The sequence below is a fragment of the Ips typographus genome, linkage group LG11, assembly GCF_016097725.1.
Source record: "Ips typographus isolate SLU linkage group LG11, UJ_Ityp_2.0, whole genome shotgun sequence".
Taxonomy (NCBI): Eukaryota; Metazoa; Arthropoda; class Insecta; order Coleoptera; family Curculionidae; genus Ips; species Ips typographus.
The window spans coordinates 1,822,995-1,846,089 of NC_138432.1; the positions used below are offsets into that span (position 1 = coordinate 1,822,995).

The following is a 23,095-nucleotide window of genomic DNA, read 5'->3' on the forward strand; positions in this document are numbered from 1 at the left end:
AGCCAGTTCTTCTTCCATTATGATTTTGGCGATTTTATATTTCACCATAGTCTGGCGTCGATTAGACAGTTTTTTAACGCTTGAAGCATATCCTTGAAAAGTTAAATCTATGCTGTCGCAGTTATTTTTAACATCCGAGGGCCTTTTATTCAAAAAGTGAATAACTTTGTCAACATTAGATGAATTATTCGATGACGAATTTTCTACCGGTTTTCTTTTCTGGCGTGAATTACGAATATATGAGATTTGTGTCGATCTTTCTTGTACAGTAGTCCCAGTACTGGCTTCGTTAACGTTTTCTGAACTCTCTGCTTCAATTCCATCATCTACTACTTCAGGACTTTCTGCTATGTCATCAGTAGTAGGAATATTGGACTCTGTTTGCGCAAATTGTAAAAAAGGTCTAAAAGCATCCATGTGCTGGCCAGGATTTATAGCGACAAATGGATTTAGCTCCTTGCTCAGTTCGAGTTTTCTCGGAACGTAAGTGCTTTGAGAAACAATCTCTTAAGTTTTTCCAGCGTTTTTTTAAGTCATCGCCTGCAAATAAAACATTTTCCAATCAACATGTGCCTGTTTGCATAATCAAACTAAATTTAAAATAAACATACTGCTATTGTAATCAAAGAAAACCAAATACTAAAACCTACTACTTTTTTTTAACTCGAATACATGAACACAAGAGAGAGTTTGAAAAATTTATTAACAACCCAAATTTGAACACTAGCTACATGAAATCACTATTTTCACGCCACCTTCGCCTTAATAACCATACTTTCAACGTTGATGAGGGCTTTAAGCCCCTCCATTTCTGTGGAAAAGGCAATCTGCTGGACCTTCTGGAGGTCCTTGAAATCCACAAGGCTTCATCCAACGATAAGGTGGTCTGCCTTAATGACCAGCTTAGACATAGCTCCACTCCTTTCTTCAGATCCCTCAATTTCTAGTTCCCCAGACACTTTTCCCGGTCCCCCTACATTAGATTTCAACCCCCATTTACCCTTAATCAATTCCCACTGTTTGATACTTACGTTTGCTTTTGCCTGTGCCCAAGAACTGTGTTTAATCTGTGCTTTTGTGTCCCCAGGTTGAAGGTTGCTCATTACTTAACGTTAATCTAATTTTAATTTTGTTTTTTATTTATTTATTTATTTATTTATTTATTTGATTACAAACCCCACAGAAATACATCCAATTATAGGGTAGGTTGGTTAAAGACAATTATTAATGTACATAGCAAATATACAAAGTAACAAGCAATAAGTTTACAGCATTTCTTGAATCATCTTTCTAAATCGATTCAAATCTACACTAAAAATATCACATTGGTCCCTAACTTGATTATATAACTTACACATACTTATAATGGGAGAATTAAAATAAAAATTAGTTCGTGCATTATCAACATACATGCTTGTTGGATTCCTGATTCGATAATTTGGCACATGAAAACTTATTAAAGCTAACAAATTAGGGTCTTCAATATTATTATTAATAAGTTTGTGTAAAAACACCAAATATGCTACAGATCTTCGACTTTCTAAGGTGTGCAAATTATATCTCTTCAGGATGTCTACTTTAGGTATATGAAGTTGATATATACCGGTTTCCTTGTATTTTATATATCTTAGCATTTTATTTTGGACTTTCTCTAAGCTATACTTATGGATATTATAATGAGGACTCCAAATAACCGAGCAATATTCTAGGATTGATCTTATATATTACACATATAGTGTCCTTATGCATGTCATATTATTAAAGTCCTTGCAGTTTCGAACTATAAATCCATACATATTATAGGCTTTATTAACAATATTACCTATATGTGTCTTAAAATTAAGTTGAGAGTTAAAAGTGACTCCTAGATCCACCATTTCAGTAACACGAGGCAACACTGCTCCATTAATTGTATAGCTAAAATAGGATAGACTTTTTTTTCGTGTATAGCTAAGGACATAACAATTATTGACATTAAGTTCCAAACCGTTTTCAACCGACCAACTATGAACTTTGTTCATATCCTCTTGAAGTGATTGACAGTCTTCCATGTTTTTTATTCTAAGGTACAATTTTAAGTCATCAGCAAATAGTAACGTTTTGGACTTATTAACGGTATCAATTAAATTGTTTATAAATAAAAGGAACAGTAGTGGTCCGAGATTAGATCCCTGTGGGACACCTGAAGTTGGTATAAAATAATTAGAGCTAAACCCCCTGAGTAGGACTTTCTGCTGCCTATTACTAAGGTAAGATTGAAAAAAATTAACCAGGCCGTCATCAAACCCAAACTCTGTATCTAGTTTTTTTAGAAGAATGTTGTGTGGGATGCAGTCAAAAGCCTTTGCAAAATCTGTGTAAATAACATCTACCTGACAACTCTTGTCTAACTTTTCTGCTATGTATTGAGTTAAATTGCATAAATTCGTGGCAGTTGATTTATTCTTCATAAATCCATGTTGCATGGGTGATATTTTATTTCGTACGTAATTATAAATCTGTTTATATATTATTGATTCAAATATTTTTGCAGGACATGACAAAATAGCGATCGGTCTATAATTCTTAATGTCTGACGTATTTCCTTTCTTAAAAACTGGACATATCTTAACTTCTTTCCACATTGTCGGAAAGTTTCTAGTACTTATTGACATGTTAAACAAAATTCTCAATGGTTCAGCAACAAATCCTACCAAACCTTTTATTACATATTGTCACGTTTAAATTGAAAAGCCCTTTTGGCCCAACAAGTTAACGGGACGTGCGTTTATTACTTTAATAAACGCCTTTACCGAGATCTTGTTTCAGAGGTAGAATCAAACCACTTGGTAGAAAAAATATAATTTAATAACTAAATAATAGTTAACACTAATTGACAAAATGGTTGGTTTATCAACTTGGTGAATCGGAATAAAACCTTCAACATAATTCCCAAAGTAACACTTTAAACAATACCTTTTACATGCACAAAATATTACAATAACAAATCTGTACTTACATTTGTAAAACAATTATGAGGGCAGCTTCGTGGAGGGTTTGGCACTCGTGATTTATTATAGTTTAAGAGATGGTTTACTATTTAATTAATTTGTAAACCCGGTGCGGGTTGCAGAATTCAGGACGACTACATTCTGTGGCGTGAGCGGAGTCTTCTGGCTAGGTACTGCTTTCTCCGACGTGGTGCACAGCAAAACTGGACTGACTGGACAGAACTGGACTGAACTGACTGACCTGAACTGAACCTTCTTTAGGGTACAACTTCCTTTTTATAGCATTCCAGACACTGGTTCCACCAATCAAAACTCCCAGACCTGGCGTCGTCTAGCCGACAACTCGTGACGACCTTCGACCATCGGTACTTGGAAAACATTCCACATTATTTCGCAATTTCAGCAAATGCATCTTAATTGCAGTTGCACTCCGACCGCATTCCACAATTTTAATGTTTCCGCTCAAGTAATATAAACATTTTTTAATGTTTCCGTTCAAGTAATAAATTTGATTTATTATCCTTCGTGACATTTGCCCCTTCTCCATGAAACTGGCCCTCCAGTTTAAACCAAGAGAGGTAATTCCTATATTTGACAATTCTAATTACCAACCTAAGTTATCGCTAGCCTTATATAAAATTCATTTTATTATAATATTATTAGAAAAATGGAGTAAGAGAAAATTTTGATTTTAATTTTCTTTTTCATATATTTTCTAAAAAGCTTACTTTCTCCATTTTCCGTCATCGCTTCGTCGTACCTTAAAATTATAGTAATCCTAATCATTAAACTAACCCTTAAATTAACATAACACATTTGAAATCTTGGGGAGCGCTTAACTACGCACCATATACTTCAATATACGCAGTTTTGATTTTGCAATTTGTATTGCGCCATTGTTCGCACAAAAGTGTTTGTCACAATCATATATTGCCTTGACTATGACTTAACACATCGTCTTCCACTGGTCACCAAATAGTCCAGTAGCTGAAGTCTAGCAATGTCCATTCCATACTCCATAGTCTCTTCTGCTTAGGCTTTATTTTCATCATGTGGTTGACTCTGGTGATACTGTTAAATGTCATCTTCAATGGTCGTCCAATACTGGCTTTGCACAGCGCCATTTAGTACATTGGCTTCTTATGGCTCCCTCAAGCGGTTTTTACATGTAATGAAAATAAGAACAAAGGTTAATATGCGTTACTTAAGGCCTAATATACTTATATTAAAATTCTAATTTGCATGCAATCTTGCGTATTACTTTATAAAGTTAATTGACATGTAAAAATAATCGGGAATCCGGTCCTGAAACTAAAAAGTTTGAACTCCGTAAATATAAACGACTCGCTCTAGACGCTCTAGTTTTCATGTTATGGAAAGTAGAACGTATTTGCCTGTTTCAAAAAATACGGAAACATTAACCGTTTCTAATTAACTTCAAATCCTTTTGGAGAAGATTTTTTTATCAAAAATTGGATGTAATGTCCTCAATCAAATGCTTTTCCCTCATTGATTTCTGTAAAAATAAAAATATGTTATTAGTATGCAAACGCAAGTATTAAATGATTAACTTAAATCATTTCTGGCTTGGTTTATTTTTAATAAAAAATAAACTCTGATTATTGCATTACCACAAATTTGCATTGTCCGTCTTAGTTTCACTTTGCCTTACTAAGCGGAATCAAGGCTAAAGTTTGTCATCATTCGGATTATCAGCCGGACGATAAGCAGCCATGTTCGCTTTTGCTTTAGTCCAAGAGCTGATGTATTTTTGTGTGTAACTTTTTATTTCGTGTGGTATAATTCAAAATATACCATGTATCTGTCTTACTATTTTCCAAATAGTATAAAAACCAGCATAGGTAATAAGTAGTCTGTTGACATTTTGACCGTGCAATCCAGTCTTTATTTGTCAATGTTCAATAAGTATTTAGCCCAGCTTTGTTTCATAAAGTCTTCAATCAATCGATTTACTCATACAATGAAAAATCACGATATAAAATTCAAGTGTACACTTCTTCACTTTTATAATAACAATGGCAATTTTTCTTAATAATTATTCTCATATGCTAAAAATTTGCATGTCAAAATGAAATTACAATGATATTTATCCATACGCAGTTTTTGTGAACGTTCGTACCGCGATGACTTAAATAACAAAGTGATCACCATCTGCCTGCGGCATAAGAAAAGAATTATCTAATCAAAAAAAACAAAATATATCCTACTGTAGGATAATTCATTTAAGCAAATAAAAGTAAATCATTTTTATAACTTAATTATGAGCATTTTGACTTTATCGGGCTTGTAACTTGTAACTTTGAATTATTCAGCAGTTCAATATTTGTTTCAAAAAGTAGTCGTAGTCAGTCTGCTAGAAATTTGTACAACTTATTGTACATCGTAATGAGACGATCCTATAAACGGAATTAAGGTAAACGATTAAAGCAACTAATACGCAAACTTCCAGGATAACGTATAACCGGTTGCTGTCAGGAATAGGAATCTCCGTTGCCTGAAAATATTGACAAATTTGCTACTTTATATGGACCTTTTTATATCCGAGTTTAAAGAAGTCTAGTATCGATTTGCTTCAAAGACTCAATTTTCAAAACATATGTTAAGGTGTAGCATACACACAATCATTTCAGCTTGCTACTAATTTCGCATTCAACGAGTATCTTTGGTTTGTTCCTTAAGAAAAATTCATGCACCGCCCTAACCTCGCTAACAGCAAACAGTATTGCTGTGTGGCACTAAAACAAATATTTATCAACATGTACAGACCTTTCTGTATCAGAAACTTCTCAACTGAGAAGGGAAAAATCAGAAACAACTACTTTGAGAGCTAATACTCCTACCAACATTGAATTATACTGTTTTTCCTGTTGAATTCTTGAGTATTTAAATTACTCCTTTATAAAAGATACCAATATTTTTTCATTGGCAATTCAATAATTATTTTATTTAATCATGAATCTTGAGCTGGACATCTTCGTACAGATGCACCAAAAATAGTTCAACTGCATGTAAGTTGAAACTTTATTACTCATAAAACTCATTACAACGGGTCGGTTAAAGAAACAAACTCTATGTGCCACTTACATAATAAGGTATTACGCTCAGCTAGCGTTTTTCACCTCAATTAAATAGCAGGTTAAAATTATTTAACAGGTTGAAATTCAGCAGAAATAAAGTAAAAATAAAATCACATTATTATGATGTGTGGGTCCTATCGTCTCATTCGAGTAGTATGTGTGTTGAATGTTTTAAATATCACCTCAGAAATACTTTATTACAAATGTATCATGGTACATTCGTATTCAAAAAAATAACTTGGGTCACTTTTTAAATCAGTTGTCATTTTTTTCCATAGTAAAATCAAGTTTAATTATTATTAGCCAATGCAACATTTCGACTTGTTATTCCATGTAGGTAAATTATCATGTGCATTTAGAAAAAAAAAAACATTAAAATTCATCAATCAGCAGTTTCTTTATCAACACCTTCGCGGCGATGCGACGAGACGAGTGCACTAAAGCAAGTCGGTCACACCGGCACGCGGCGTCAAATAGAACTAATTAGTCTGCTACTTTATTTTCCACTAATGTCGCGATTTTTGCAAGCAACCAAATAATAACCTTCGATTTTTTTATGTACTGTTCGTTTTCAAACGATAGAAACATATCGAAATCCTCTTTAACTCTGCACTATGCTTTTATTTAAAGCTGGTACCTACACATAATAAGTAAAAAATTATTTGTCGACAATTAGAAGTTTCATTTAGCGCATCGGCACATTTTTTGTCGTTATCGGGAATGCTTGACCTCGACATCGAAATAACACAATCCGCTTTTATTTTTAACTTCCCATTTAGAAGACATCTAAAAATTAATTTAATAGCATGCTGCAGTATGTAAAATTAAATTTTTTCTCCAAACTATTTGATTTTTTTTTTTTTTTTTATTTTTTTTTTTTTTTAGCTTAAATTTTATACAAACTTTTACTAAATAGAAATGCTAAAAGCACCCATTTTGCTTTGAATATTGTAATCCACAAAATTCGTATACTGGGAATGTTACATTTTTTAATTCGACTTGGTCAGCTGTGTCTCTATTTTGGTGTGAAGTTTTACGAGTTGATTTAAACATCGCAACGTTTCTTCGATAATCAATATTATCGATTTCATTTATGTTACTTGTCTGTAAATTAGGATGTAACATTTTCGATTGAACAGGAAAATCGGACTGAAACTTATTAGCAGTTTTTGATTTGCGTTTTTCTGAAATGCATAACATTGAATCCTTTGTCGTATTTGTATTGATTGATTCATTAACGTCGAATTTACCTATAACAGAATGCTTTAAAATAGGAACTGTTCTAAATCCCTTATTGACAATTTTAATGTATAAATTGTGCCCATTTTGCAAAAATGGTGTGCCTACACACAGATTTCTTGGACATAAATAACTGTCTCTTTTAATAAAAATGCATTTTGTTAAATCAGGCTCGTTATTCGCGGTTTTCAATCGTAACGTTATTTGCTTATTTGGTTTGACAATATACTTTCGAGCAACTTTCAATTTTATTACAGGTTTTACTGTTTTTTCGACGTCAGAAATTTCTACACCCATTAGATACTCTTTCTGAACTTGGTTTTTAGATGTAACATCTAAATCAGGTCGATTGAGATTAACTGTTACTTTATCGTTGTTGTTTGTTGAAAAACTCAAAATATTTTTATTGTTATCAAACATTGCGTTAAAATTTGATAGAAAATTATGTCCCAGAATTAAAGGTTTAGAAAGGTTTTTCACTACTAATGCTTCAATATCCAACTTTATGTTGTTAATTTTTAGAGTTACTTTCGAAGTACCAACTGGGTTAAAAGTATAACCTCCTACCGAAGTTAATTGGATTTTCTCTGATGATAAAGACATGTTAGTTATAAGATTTAAATCAATTAAATTTGGTTCACATCCTGTATCTAAAATTACATCAAACAAATTGTCTTCGTTATTTATTGAAGCTTTGATTGACAATAAATTGCTATCTTTACTGTTTGTCGAGTTTAGAGCAACTTCATCGACACTTAACATTGAGTTTTCACATTTACTAGGATTCTGATGTGTAGAAACATTCTTATTTTGTCCAAAATGGTAAAACTTGTTGCTACCTCGATTAAAATTTTTACATTTTGATGAATAATTATTTCTGGTATTACTATTTCTTATACCTCGATTTTGATCAAGCCTAGAATAATTTTGCTTTTCTCGTGACACATTTTGATAGTAGAAATCATTTTTCTTTAACTTGGTCCCTTTGTAATTATTATTTCCACAATAATTGTTGGACTGAAATTCACAATTTTTACAATACTTATTTGGCCAAGTACGATTAGTACTGTATTTGTCAAATTTGTTTTTCAACCGATCATTACGAGACCGACAATTCATTCCGTCCGAAATGTAAAATTTACTTTGCCGATTCATTTGATTAAATAATACACGCTCTTTAATATCACTTATTTTCAAGACTAGTTGGTTTAAATCACTCAAATTTTTATTATTAGAGCTTAGCAAATAATACATTTCAAAACACGACGGATTTAAACCGTTTTCAAAATAATCTCTAAAAGTTTCAAAAGACATGTCTGGGTTAATTTCATTTGCCAAGGTAAGTAAGTCATAATAATAAGTTTTAATGTCTTCATTGTCCCGATGTTTACGCGTGTTTAATCTAAATTTCAGTTTACGAAATGGTTGGTCACCTGCGAATTCTTTTAGAAAATCTGTTCGAAATATTGCCCAAGTATTCAAAACATTTTTTGGATCATTTACATATTTTTGATACCAAACTTGTGCTGGTCCGTCCAAATAATTATTAAAATATGAAATCTTTAAAGAATAAGTCCAGTTGTTTAATCTTGCGGACTTTTCATATTTATTTAAAAATGTAATGGGGCAATCACTTGATGGATTAAACGTAGGTGGACACGTAAATTTAGGGATGGCCGGGGCTTTTTGTTCGGCCAGTGCTGTACGTAAAGTTATATTAGCCATTAATTTCTTGACTTTTTTAACATAAAACACGATCGTTTCAGTAATACTGACTTGCTTTTAACAATTTAGCAAACAAATATTCAAAATGACAATGTAGGACAAAATTAATTATGCAAAAAGAAAAATATATTTTTGTTTTAAAGAGGTAATTTTCATTCACGATAAGAAAAATCTAAAATATTTTTTCTGGTTTAAAAATTCACTTTTTTTTTTAGCAGTGTTTTTCATCTACTTGAAACAATTCTACCAAATGTCATTCTGACACAAAATCGGCACCTCCACCAAATGCCATTCTGACACAAGGCCGGCGCCTCCACCAAATGTCACGTTTAAATTGAAAAGCCCTTTTGGCCCAACAAGTTAACGGGACGTGCGTTTATTACTTTAATAAACGCCTTTACCGAGATCTTGTTTCAGAGGTAGAATCAAACCACTTGGTAGAAAAAATATAATTTAATAACTAAATAATAGTTAACACTAATTGACAAAATGGTTGGTTTATCAACTTGGTGAATCGGAATAAAACCTTCAACATAATTCCCAAAGTAACACTTTAAACAATACCTTTTACATGCACAAAATATTACAATAACAAATCTGTACTTACATTTGTAAAACAATTATGAGGGCAGCTTCGTGGAGGGTTTGGCACTCGTGATTTATTATAGTTTAAGAGATGGTTTACTATTTAATTAATTTGTAAACCCGGTGCGGGTTGCAGAATTCAGGACGACTACATTCTGTGGCGTGAGCGGAGTCTTCTGGCTAGGTACTGCTTTCTCCGACGTGGTGCACAGCAAAACTGGACTGACTGGACAGAACTGGACTGAACTGACTGACCTGAACTGAACCTTCTTTAGGGTACAACTTCCTTTTTATAGCATTCCAGACACTGGTTCCACCAATCAAAACTCCCAGACCTGGCGTCGTCTAGCCGACAACTCGTGACGACCTTCGACCATCGGTACTTGGAAAACATTCCACATTATTTCGCAATTTCAGCAAATGCATCTTAATTGCAGTTGCACTCCGACCGCATTCCACAATTTTAATGTTTCCGCTCAAGTAATATAAACATTTTTTAATGTTTCCGTTCAAGTAATAAATTTGATTTATTATCCTTCGTGACAATATGATGGCAAATTATCAGGTCCTACAGACTTATTGATCTTAAGTCTTCCGACTGCCTCACACACATCATCGTGGGTAATGCCATTGATTGAAAATGACTCATTTATATAGTGCTGGGTGTGCTCTGAGTAGGGCAGCTCTTTCTCAATATATACAGAATGAAAGTAGGAAGCGAATGCGTTTGCCATATCCGTCCCGTCAGTATACTCGTCACCATCAAGAAACATTTTACATGGAATGTTTGGCGCACTTTTGTTATTTCCAATGTGTTGCCAGAATGACCTCGAATTTTCATTAATATCCATCTGAATCTTATTTAAGTATTGTTGATATGCAGCTTTCACGTCCCTCTTGATTTTAGTTCTAAGTTGTATAAAACGGTTATGGTTATCTAAGTTAAAATAATTTTTACTTTTAATCCTTAATTTATCTTTGGTTTGTATATCTTTTATTATTGTTTTGTTGAACCATACAGGATACTTTTTATGTGGTCTCACTTTTGGTACACATATTTCAAATATTGAGTTAATTTTCCTATAAAAATATTCAACTGCCAAATTAACATCATTAAAAGATTCCAGGTCACTCCAACTGACATTTTGAAAGAGCTGATACATTGCAAGAAAATCCGCTTTTTTAAAATTAAAATTTGATGTCGTATTATTACTGGGTAAAGATTTTTGCTTTGGATTTTTTAAAGAAATTTCAATTGTCAATGGTGGATGATGAGCATCGCTGCCGACAAAGCCACAGCCATCACTAAACACACTACTTCCAAGATTAGTCAAAACTAAGTCCAATATGCGACCGTTGGCATTTAGAACTCTGTCTTGTTGTGTACATTCATAGAAACCTTGAAAGTTCAATAGCAGCTCAATTTGTTGATCCTTAAAGTTATTGACGTAATACTGATTTAGGTGCGTAATATTAAAATCTCCTAAAATAATAAACTTCTTTTGATAGAGATATTGCAAGCTTTCCATATATGAAAAAAGGTCTTCCCGATCTGAAATTGTACTACTGGGCGCAACATATACTAATAACACATATATAAAGCTAATTTCATCAACTTGTATCTTGACAGCTACTAAATCAATCTGTGGTATTTTAAAATCTACGTTAATCAAACTGCAACTATATTTACTTTTTACTGCCAAAAGCACACCTCCACCGCGCAGATTATCACTTCTGTTTCGACATCTAAAAATTGAGAAACGTTCTGGAAATAATTCACTGTCATAGACACCGTCAGTAATCCACGTCTCAGTTAGTGCAACAGCATCATACTCATTTTCAGTTACAGACACATTGTTATAAAATTCTATCACTTTACTGTTTAAACCACGTACATTCTGATAAGCAATTATAAAGGTGCATTCTTCTTCAAACACTCCGTTACTTACTAATGTGCTAAAAAATTGTCATTACTATAATTAGTAAGCTGTTGTTGGCGTTGAATCCTTTGGTTAAATACTGGACAATTTGGATTGCGGGCTGTGTGATTTCGGTCACTTAGTTTTAACTTACTGCAGTTGGGACAATTATTAACAGTAGCTGTACATTCTGTAACATTATGAGCCTCACCACACTTATAACAGCATTCTTTTGCTGTGCAGTATTTCGAAACGTGCCCGAAGAGACAACACTTGAAACATAATGCCACATTAGTATATTCCTGCACATACACTGGAGACAAATCAAAAGTTAGATTATTATTTTTAATTAACCACTTAAACAGTTGGGGTGGCGTTTGAAGAATCCAGTTTTCTTTACTTTTATTACGGCATTCCCTTTTTGTGACAAACTTAAACAGGTCAACAGCTTTTAAACCGAAGGTATCTGTTATTTCGGGATTTTCGGCAATAAACTCCTTGATAAATTCTTTATCAGAAAATCCTTTAAATATGCCAGTAATCATAATCATGGGGTCATTATTGGATATATGTTTTATTTCTATTTCTTTGTTCATAAGACTATCATCTAGTTTTTGCTGCTGAATAGCATTTTGGCACTCAATAATTACAGCTCCATTTTGAAGATGTTTTACTCTTTTAAAGCTTCCCTCCATATTGGTAGCTTTGACACATTTTTTTATTTCTTGTAGAACTATCCTGGAGTCAGTTTGATTGTTGATTTTAATTAGACTTTCATGCTTTGTTTTTGGAGGAGGCGTTTTCCATTCTGGAATATCTGGTTTCAATGTTGGGTTGTTTGTAGCTGGGGTATATCCTGTTGATTTTAATACATCACTAAATGCAGGCCTTTTACTAGATAGGGATGGTAGCACAAACGTAGGTTCCGGACTAAGATTCCTATCCGGTGAATAAGTACTCGTTGATGTTAGTTTGTGCTTCAGTTCCACATTAATCTTCTCAGTTTGTCCAATTCTAAAAGCCAAAGTAGTTACTTGCTTATGAATAGTGAAAAGTGCAGATTGAACAGGATGAACTACATCTCGAGGCATTATTTCAGTTGTTTTTTGAAGGGTTTCTAGTGCCTTCAATACCTCATCTAAAATTTGCTCGGTTGGTAGAGAGTAACTTATTTGAGAAGCGTTTGAAATAAGTTGGATGCTCTGATTATTATTAGACCTCTTTGCTCTATTTTTCTCCAGTGAGGCGGGACTGGAACCAGATCTAGGCCTCTTGTTTAGTTGGGAAATTCCATTAGGATCACCAGAGACTTTCTTACTTTGATCTAAAGAATCATTACACATATTTAACTTACTTTCTAGACTGTTGTTTGGAGGTGTTCGCGGTAAAAGTTTTCCGGCCTTAAATATTTCATTAGCGTTCGACGTGCTAAAATTCTCCTCGGGTTGTCCACTATCTTTGGAACGTCCAGGTAAATCATTAGTTTTATCTTTATCGGTTAAATTCTTTTCCTTGGGTTTATCAAAATATGCTTTTGCATACTTTGAACTGGTTTCTTTGTTGAATCCAATAATTTTATTAATTTCAGCTTGGCTTACATTGATATTTCCGGAGGAATTACTTCTTCGTTTAGGCCGCTTATCGGGGGGATTTTTGTCCCCAACACTATTGACACTCATCACAGTATTTTAGATGAAAAACGTTTAAGTAAACTATGCGAAAACGGCAATTATTAGAGAGCGACCACAATAGCGTCCGCACTCGTCGCTATCTCGTCTCGTTTTTTTTTTGCTTTTTGCTTTCATTTGTCGACTAACCATTGCATTATTTGTAAAACCTATAATTAGGCCGTCGGATAATTAGTGTTAAGTACTAATTTAACCTAACTTTATTTGTTTACACTGTATTGTTTTGATGAGTGGACCGATCACACATGTATTGTCTGCTGTCAGCTGTCTGTCATGTCCGGCTCTGGGGGTTTTGACCTTTTCAGTTCTCTGGGGGATTTGGTTTTTTGGTTTTTTCGAGTTTGGCAATATGTTGCTGCCCCCTAGACTTCCGCTTCCTGCAACCTGCCCTTGGCGTGGGTTGGAAGCCATTTCCCCTCCATGTCCTGCTGCACCCAAGCCATGTTGCCCTGCACGGTCACACCTCCACAGGGACAAAGGGAAAGTCGCCCCCCATTTTAATCCGTTAAATGTCGAACTTGTGAGTGTCCACCGCGGTTTTTTGTTGTGTGACGTCCCTTTCGTGTCCATTTGGTCTCCTTCAGGTAAGATATACAGTTTAGCCCCTTTTGACTTGCCTTTCATTTTATCTTTTGACTTTAATTTATCTGCCGCCCCCCCAATTACATATACACCCCTTCAGAATATCCTATTTCTACTCATGCTTTTTATTACAGATAAACATGCAGTTTTTACATCATTCAACTTCTTTGGGTTTTGATTAAGTTTTTTCCCCCTTCAAGAATAAAAAACCGAGCAACTAACTTCATTTTTTGACATCAACACTGGGTTTTGATTAAGTTTTTTTCCCCTTCGAGAATAAAAAACGGAGCAACCTGTCACCTCTGAACCAGAACTGGGTTTTTTGATCAAGGTTTTTTTCCCCCGTGCAGAATAAAAAACCACCTTAGTACATCTGTTTACTCCAGAGTTGCGCATCTAATGTTTACTACGACCAATGCTATGTTTTATGAAAAAAAAAAACAGCCGTAAAATACGTTGTTAATAATGTTGGATAGGTAATAATAGTACCTGGATAAAAAAAGGTGTTATCATGTTACCAAGATTGTCAATTTGTTAATAATGTAAAAAAAAACCTAAAAAAAGACATAATGTGGACTTAAATTTACCAGTTGAGTTTTTTTTACGTGTACCACTTACATATCTTTCAAATTACGAATTTTTGAAAAAAAATCAAGTCTAGTCAAGATCAACTTTTTTCAAATACAAACTATTTGTTTTTCGATAATTTTATTATTCATTTCTAAACAAAATGGTTTTTGTGTTAACACTTCTAACTCTTGGCTTAGATTGATCTAGTCTTTTATTAGTTTCATGGTGCAGACGAAGTTTGAAATAATGTTTTAATATTAATTTACTTAATAATGATGCATGGCCATTCATAACATCACCATCATAAAAATGATCATCAAAATTATCGGTCAAAATTGAGTGACTCATGTTTGTCATAGTATGGGTTGTTAGCAATTGAATTAAATTATCAATCTTTTTATTAAATATATTTTCGGTTTTTAAAAAAAATCTGAAAAATTTCTCACCGGACTTACAAATACTTATTACAAGGTCAGAAGCTTTCACCAACTTCCCATAAGTCTTTCTCTTTTGCAAATGACTTGTTGATATATCACTTTCCAACAAAGTTAAGCATTTTGGGCAGGATACACAGTTTTTAAGTTTTCTTATAATAAATCCTGAAATATATCCCACTATATCTTCAGCATATAGTGTTAAATCCCAAGTTTGAGAATTTAAATACTTGTACTTATTAATATCTTCATTTATTTTGCTCTCTAATTCAATGAAAGCCTCAGTAGCTTCCAAGTTTTCACCTTCCTCTGACTTGGTAATACCACTACAGTTTAATATAGTGATATTTTCCAAATCAGAAATATTTGCAGAACTTGATCCAGACAATTCAAGTTTGACCAGTAAGCGCTTATATGCTGCCTGAAACTGCCGAGCAGTAGCATTATTATTAAAACCTCCCTTACTTCTTATTGCACCAAAAAATAGTTCTAAATGGTCTTGAGATAATCTATATGTAGCTATATATTTTAAAACTGAAGCTTCTTCTACTGTTTCCTGATACAGAGATTTAAGTGATTCAATAGCCACTAAAAATCCTACAAATCCGGTTTTTCTACGAGTTTCCGTTATTAAACGGCCCTGCAACTTTAACCCCAAAATATAATTTTTCATTTCCTGAAAATAGGCAAAAATGTGGCCTACATTTTCTTTCGATAAACGTTTTTTATATATATATTTTGCCCATTTACCTCTAGAATTAAAAATATCAAATAAATTATTAAAGTTTAGAAGAAAATCAGATGTAGGCTTTGATCCTACAAAGTTAGGATGGTTCATATCTTCTCTGAGAAAAGTTAGTGCATCCGCAAAACTTTTGCTTACAGTTTGAACAGCTAACCGTACTTTCATTACTTCCCTAGACCACTGTAGATGCCTGTTACGTAGCTTTGTTGCAGCATGAAGCCCTTCAATATTCTGTAGTTGAACAAGATTCGAAATGAATTCCCACTTAATTATTTCATTTGAAGAATTTTCTAATTGCTTCATGGCTCCAAAACAGTTACGCACTAGTTTTATCATGTGGCAAATATCATAAAATACATAAACATTATTATCAGTTTTGGGATGTTTAAAAAAAGGTTTTAAGTTACTTGGATCGCTCGAAGCGAGAACCATCCCACTCAATTCTCCTTCGAATTGACATTTCGTCCATCACTAAATTACACAAAATGTGTTTATTCTCTGAAACCTTTGATTTCAGTGCTTCTAGAGATTCTTTAGTGAACCCAGGGCTCCCATCTATCGACGTATACCATCTAGATATTGTTCTTCTGTGTGGAAGAGACTTATTGAATGCCTCACAAAATCATAGGCTCTTGGGGAAAAGAATGATAAACTTAAAGCAAATGCTTTCAATTCTGGACCATATTTTTGTGTGGACGGACCTTTCAACATTCGATCAAATATTAATCGAGCCGGTCCTTCAAGTGATGCCTAAAAAAAATAATCAAATAATTTACATGCTGTGTTTTTGATGTAAATACACACCTTTACAATGGATGCTGAATGCTCAGATAAATAAGACTTCTGCTTAAAATAATCCAGCAGTCCCTTCAGATTAAATATTTTTCGTTTCAAAAATCTTACATGGCTTTGAAGGGATTTAATTTTAAAATTTTTTCGTTTCAAAGCACCCTTTATAGTTGCAAAATTTCTTTTGCGCTTAGTGGGTGTATCAAAATCATCTGATGATAAATCACCTGGATACCTCTTTCTAAAAAAAATTATCACATCAGGTATAATTGATTTACCTTAAACAGAAAGGAAGAACAAACCTTTTTAAAGAAGCTTTTTTCATTTTTAAATGCTTTTCCCTTTTGCTCCTTAATTGTATATTTGTTGAGGAGGCCGTATAAGTCGAAGATGAGGATGCTGGCTGTTTGAAAAATTGGATATTAGACGGTCCAGGTTGAGATTCTAATAACCCATAAGATCCTCTAGGATCGACAGACAAACTAAAAGAATAATATTAAATAACAATTATAAATATAAAAAAGGCTAAGTTTACCATCGAACCACCTCTGAAGATACATTTATCTCTTCATCTACTTCTTCATCCTTTGGAAGACTGCAATAAAAAATATTTGGTTTAAACATACCTATCACAAAACAAAACTTTTTCTGAATAATAAAACAAGTCATTTATAGGCAAAAAAAAATCGATAACTAAAAAAAACATACCTTTCAATTCCACTTAAAGAATCTGAGTTTTCATCTTCACTTTGAACACTGTTAAAATTACCTTATTGACGAGCCGCCACTGGTTAATCCCAGACGACCCTGAACGTGCTACGCAGTAACGAAATACTGGCGGTGCGAGCGGACGACGCAGAACCAATTATTATCGTTCGAAACCCGAAAACGAACGGGCAACGTCGCCGCGCGATCCATAACATTTATAAAGTTTGCCACTATATTTTAATGTTTATGTTAAGTTCTTTAATATAGATTTATTACGAATCGGGCGTGTGTGTCATTTAGCGAAACAATTCACATTTTGGTGCCGAAACCAGGGAATCTATAGACAAGAACTCAAATTATCGGACTGTGCCTGTAATCGTTTTATAAACGTTAACGTGTGTGTCGAGTTTTTAAAATCAAAATACTGTCGTAACGTAAAGAAAATCGGTCTGTAGACTTGAAAAAATGGAAAAAGCATATAGAACGGCGTGCAGAGCACAACTAACCAAACTTATAAATAACGCTGAAGAAGTTTTAAGTGACTTTCCATTAGACGAGGACAAATTACAAGTGTGTTTGACCCGTGTTAAAGAAGCTAAAGGCAAATTAAATAGTGCTAACGAACAATACAGAGAAACTCTTACCGATTGTGATGAAAAAACATTAAGTGTTGAATTTACATCTGTGCTAGACTATGAAGATCAAGCAATACGAATCATAGCAGAACTGGAAGTAGCCATAAGGAAACGTCAGGCTGTGCATGGTAATGGACAACAGTTTGAAAGTGGAAACTCGGACAGAAGTGATGAAAATAACCAAATAAACACCAAGAAGACCTCGGTAAGGTTACCAAAGTTAGAGCTTTTAAAATTCAATGGTGATCCTCAACAATGGGCATTGTTTTGGGAACAGTATAATGCAGCAATTCATAATAATGATGAAGTTGATGATAACGCCAAGTTTACTTATTTAAAAACGCTTTTAACGGGGAAAGCAGCTTATACTGTTCAAGGATTAGCCCCAGGAAAAGCATGCTATCAGGACGCTATTGATCTATTGCAACAAGAGTTTGGCAATCCGGAAAAACTAATAGATGCTTATATTCAAAAGTTGTTAGCTCTACAACCGGTAAAAAATAAAGGGGATATTGCTGGGCTTAGAAAACTGTATAATACTACAACGACAATTACAAGGTCGTTTCAAACATTAGGAATTAAGCCAAATCAGTATGGAATGATGTTAAAATCCGTAATTTTAAAGGCCATACCCTTTTCATTACGTATCGAGTTTAATAAACAAGTTTTATTCAAAGAACGAGTAAATTCTCGAGTAAATTCTAACTTAGTTATCAATGATCATTTGGAAGATGGTTCAGAAAGTTCTGGAATGTCTTACGAAGAACAGATTGCCAAACTTCTCGCCTTTTTAAAAGTAGAAGTAGATTCTGTAGAACAAGCACAGCATGTTTATTCCGAAAATGACAAATTTAAAAGTGGATTTACGGCTGGTAAAAGATATGGCGATAAACAATATCAGTCATCAAGTGAAAGACATTTTACCACAGCTGAGCTCTTTTCTGGAACTCAAGAAAAATGCGTGTTTTGTTCGGGAAATCATGAATCAGCCAATTGCAAATCAACGATGACCTTGAATGAAAGAAAGGCGATATTGAAAAACAAAAATCGATGCTTTCGATGCACAAAAGCTAATCATTCATCAAGAAATTGTAGGACAGCAAATTTAAAATGTTCTGTGTGCAAGAAACGACATGCGACGTCAATGTGCGATCCTACATATCTTAGAAGATCAGATAAACCAAGGACACTTCCTATAAATGAAAATAAAAATGAAGAAGTTGCCGATCAAACGACAATGTCAAATTCGTCCAGTCTTTTTACTAATGAAAACGTAAACACTGTCTATTTACAAACTGCTACAGCTATAATCACAAATTGTGACTCTAACAAAGCAAAAATAAAATTAATTTTTGACGGTGGTAGTCAAACAACTTTTATTAAAGAAAGTGTATCTAGAGAAATGAACTTGCAAGTAATAGACAACTATCGAATCTCTATAATGACGTTTGGAACTACCAGTGCTTCCCCAGCAAGAGATTGTAGACGAGTGACATTAAAAATAAAAGGAATATCTTCTAACGAAGAAACGGAAATAACTGCAGTTGAAGTGCCAGAAATATGTTTTGATTCGTTTCAGCCACCGGCAATTAGTGATCCAGTGATCACTGACTTTGCAAAGAACTTCTACTTAGCAGATATGGACTGTAGAAATCACGACTTTGACGGAATAACTTTATTAATTGGTGCGGACAATTATTGGAAATTAGTGACTGGTGAAACAAAGAAATTAAGTGAAACTTTAACGGCAGTGAACACAAAAATTGGTTGGACATTACATGGCTCAAGTTACAACTCAAGTTTTTCAGTTAATTTGCAAGCTTGCAACAATGTCAACGTTTTACATGTTCAAGAACATAACGAGGAATTCAGCTTGCAGAAATTTTGGGACTTGGAGTCAATAGGGATAAAAGAAGACACAGAGAAGACAAAAACAGTAACATCACAATTTATGGAGAAGAAAATAACATTTAACGGTGAACGTTACGAAGTTTGTCTGCCTTGGTCTAAATCGAGCTTAAATTTGGATTCAAATTATGATGGTGCCCTTTCAAGATTTAAATCATTAGTAACCAAACTATCCAACGACTTAAAATTGCTGGAATACGATAAAGTTATGCAAGAGTACTTCAAAAATGGTTGTGCCGAACTGTCTCCATTACAACGGATAAAACGAGCTTACTATATGCCTCACAGAGCAGTATACAAACACGAAAGAGATAGCACAAAAGTAAGGATAGTTTTTGATGCCAGTGCTCATGCAAAAAACTTACCATCTTTAAATGACGTACTTGAATCTGGAGAAAATTTAGTTCCTGAATTACTACGTGTTTTACTGAACTTTAGGATTGGAAAAATTGGTATCACATCCGACATTGAGAAAGCTTTTTTACAAATAGCTTTACGAGAAGAGGAACGAGATTTTCATAGATTTTTCTGGTATTCGAAACCGTTAAATACTAGCAATATTTTACCTGAGATTGTCGAATATCGAATGACAAGAGTAAGTTTTGGAGTAACGTGTAGCCCATTTTTACTAGCGGCAACAATAAGGAAACATTTAGAGTCTCAACCACAAGACTTACAAGACATTAGTAACTTATTGCACAAATCATTTTACGTGGATGATCTGCTGGTTTCTTGCGATACAGAAGATGAAGCTTTAAAGATTTATGAAACATCTAAAGAAATTATGTCTAGAGCTAGCATGAACTTGAGAAAATGGAATACAAACAATAAGATAGTTCAGAAGTTATTCAGAGATGGTATTGGAAACAGTATGAAAAAGATTTTGGGAATCAAGTGGTGTTTACTTAACGATGAACTAATGATAGATTTGCAATCAGCATTAACGTCTACCATCGAAGGCCCTGCCACTAAACGAAACGTTTTAAGTTCAATTTCAAAAATATATGATCCCCTTGGATTTTTAGGACCGTTTGTAATAAAAGCAAAAATATTGATACAACAAATCTGGAAGGAGAAATTAGATTGGGATACTCCGCTACCAACTGAATTACATTCTGCTTGGTCAAAATGGAAATTAGAATTATCAGATCTTCAAAACTTTGCACTAACAAGATGTGTAGCCGGAAAATATGAAGCAGAAAAAGAAGAAAACGTACAATTACACATTTTCGCGGATGCCAGCCCTCAGGCATATGGAGTGGTCGCGTTTTTAAAGATCGTATCATCGAACAAAACCCATTATTTAATTTCGAAAAATAGAGTGGCTCCCTTGACTAATAAAGGAAAAACATCGTTATCGATTCCTAGATTGGAGCTGACAGCAGCTCTTTGTGCTGCAAGACTACAAGATTACATAATGAAAAATTTGACTATAAAGATATCAAAGACATATTTATGGACAGATTCAAAAATCACACTATGTTGGATTCGTGGAAAGCCATCAAAATGGAAACCTTACATTTGCAACAGAGTACAGGAAATTCAAAACCTGACGAAAGGTGACTGGAAATATTGCCCCGGATCGGAGAATCCCGCAGATTTTTTAACGAGAGGAATCAAAGCTTCAGTTCTTTTGGAATCCGATGCCTGGAGGTTTGGTCCTTCCTGGCTGTCTCAAAATAATTCCAGTTGGCCTCAAGAAGATCAGTCTTCAAATGATGATAGTGCTTTTTCTGATTCTGTTACATCATCATTTCTGAACGTTCGTGAACCACAATGCATTAAAATAAATCCATTATTTATCGTTGAAAATTTTGGCAAGTGGATAAGAGTTTTAAGAGTTACAGCTTACGTTATTCGTTTTACTAGGAATTTGAAAAGGAAAAAACCTGAAAGACTACTGAGATCATTAACTGCAGATGAATTACAATTAGCAGAAAACTATTGGATTAAATACGTACAATACTCTGCATTTGGAACGGAAATAGAATCTCTGAAAAAAGACAACCATATTAGTAATAACTCGACCATCTTAACGCTGAACCCTAAATTGGATGAAAATGGAATTTTACGAATTGGAGGACGACTACAAGAGGCAGAATTGCCCTATAAAATGATACATCCAGTTCTTTTACCTGCTAAATCCCATATTGGAGATTTACTTATTTGGAATTGTCATTTCAATGTAGCACATGGAGGAGTCAATGCAACGTTGGCCGAAATACGAAAAGAATATTGGATGATAAAAGGACGTCAAAGAATTAAATCCATCTTATCAAAGTGTGTAATGTGTAAGAGATTAAAGCAGAAAGCAACAGCAGTACCTTTTGCACCATTACCGAGTGATAGACTCACGTCAGCCAATCCCTTCAAATGTACCGGAATTGACTTTGCTGGACCTCTCTATGTAACAACGGGCAATACAAAGGTCAAGGTGTATGTAATGTTATTAACTTGTGCAGTTGTAAGAGCAGTCCACTTGGAGCTTGTACCAGATTTATCCGTGGAATCATGCATTCTAGCAATCAGACGCTTTATTGCTCGAAGAGGAGTTCCCGATGTCATATATTCTGACAACGCAAAAACTTTCAAAAGAGCATCATTAGAAATAACTACACTTTTGCAGTTCTTAAACCAGAAAGAAATACAAGATATGACGTCACGATTAAATATAAAATGGAAATTCATTGTCGAACGAGCCGCATGGTGGGGCGGATTTTGGGAAAGAATGGTGAAAACGGTGAAGATGGCTCTCAAAGCCTCTCTAGGAAAATCTTCTGTGTCATATGATGTACTACAAACCATTTTAATAGAAGTAGAAGCAACAGTTAATTCACGACCTTTGACATACATCGATAACGATCCAGAGAACATAATTTTGACACCTGGACATTTTTTACTGAGTTGTAATAATTCTTCTTTAGGCATAGATATTGATAAAAAGGCTGCTAGTGCCAATACGATTTTGCATCTTTGGCAAAAAAGGGAGAATTTGTTGAAAAGATTTTGGAAAATATGGTCTACGGATTATCTTCAGCAGTTAAGATCAGCACATTATGTTGGAAAACCTGTTTCAGAAAGAAAATATTCTGTTGGAGATGTTGTCCTATTATATGAGAAAGGATTATCACGTCAACAATGGAAGTTGGTGCGGATTACAGACGTGTATCCTGGACGAGATGGACGTATAAGAGCTTGCCAGATTCGGACTAGTGATGGTACACTCCTAAAACGTCCTGTTCCTATGTTGTTTCCTCTGGAAATCAATTCGGCGGGGGAGGATGTTAAAATTACCTTATTGACGAGCCGCCACTGGTTAATCCCAGACGACCCTGAACGTGCTACGCAGTAACGAAATACTGGCGGTGCGAGCGGACGACGCAGAACCAATTATTATCGTTCGAAACCCGAAAACGAACGGGCAACGTCGCCGCGCGATCCATAACAAACACCTTGAGCATTAGGGCTTGAGCTAAAATA

At 34.2% G+C, this 23,095-nt stretch overlaps 2 protein-coding genes and 1 long non-coding RNA gene across 3 annotated transcripts; 1 reads left to right on the forward strand and 2 right to left on the reverse strand.

Moving 5' to 3' along the window:
- Positions 1-685: 685 nt before the first annotated feature.
- LOC145735651 (uncharacterized) lies at positions 686-2,705 on the reverse strand. The gene is made up of 2 exons (XR_014179719.1): positions 1,032-2,705; positions 686-973 (listed from the first exon to the last, which is right to left on the reverse strand). It is a non-coding gene; the product is annotated as an uncharacterized LOC145735651 (long non-coding RNA).
- Positions 2,706-13,371: 10,666 nt separating this feature from the next.
- LOC145735626 (uncharacterized) lies at positions 13,372-22,967 on the forward strand. The gene is made up of 2 exons (XM_081989616.1): positions 13,372-13,828; positions 13,961-22,967. The coding sequence occupies exon 2, from the start codon at positions 17,538-17,540 to the stop codon at positions 22,965-22,967; it is 5,430 nt and encodes a 1,809-aa protein (XP_081845742.1). The 5' UTR covers positions 13,372-13,828; positions 13,961-17,537.
- Positions 16,131-16,988, reverse strand: LOC145735624 (uncharacterized). The gene is made up of 4 exons (XM_081989615.1): positions 16,900-16,988; positions 16,667-16,846; positions 16,380-16,605; positions 16,131-16,325 (listed from the first exon to the last, which is right to left on the reverse strand). The coding sequence occupies exons 1-4, from the start codon at positions 16,986-16,988 to the stop codon at positions 16,131-16,133; spliced, it is 690 nt and encodes a 229-aa protein (XP_081845741.1).
- Positions 22,968-23,095: the final 128 nt, after the last annotated feature.

What these genes read in the sequence shown, in the direction of transcription:
- LOC145735624 (XM_081989615.1), bottom strand. Translation starts at nt 16,988, where the DNA reads ATGTTTAAACCAAATATTTTTTATTGCAGTCTTCCAAAGGATGAAGAA. An exon ending in AAAAAAGCTTCTTTAAAAAG is followed by an intron (nt 16,606 to 16,666) that starts GTTTGTTCTTCC and finishes AATTTTTTTTAG; the next exon opens with AAAGAGGTATCCAGGTGATT. An exon ending in ATTCAGCATCCATTGTAAAG is followed by an intron (nt 16,326 to 16,379) that starts GTGTGTATTTAC and finishes TATTTTTTTTAG; the next exon opens with GCATCACTTGAAGGACCGGC.
- LOC145735626 (XM_081989616.1), top strand. Translation starts at nt 17,538, where the DNA reads ATGGAAAAAGCATATAGAACGGCGTGCAGAGCACAACTAACCAAACTT.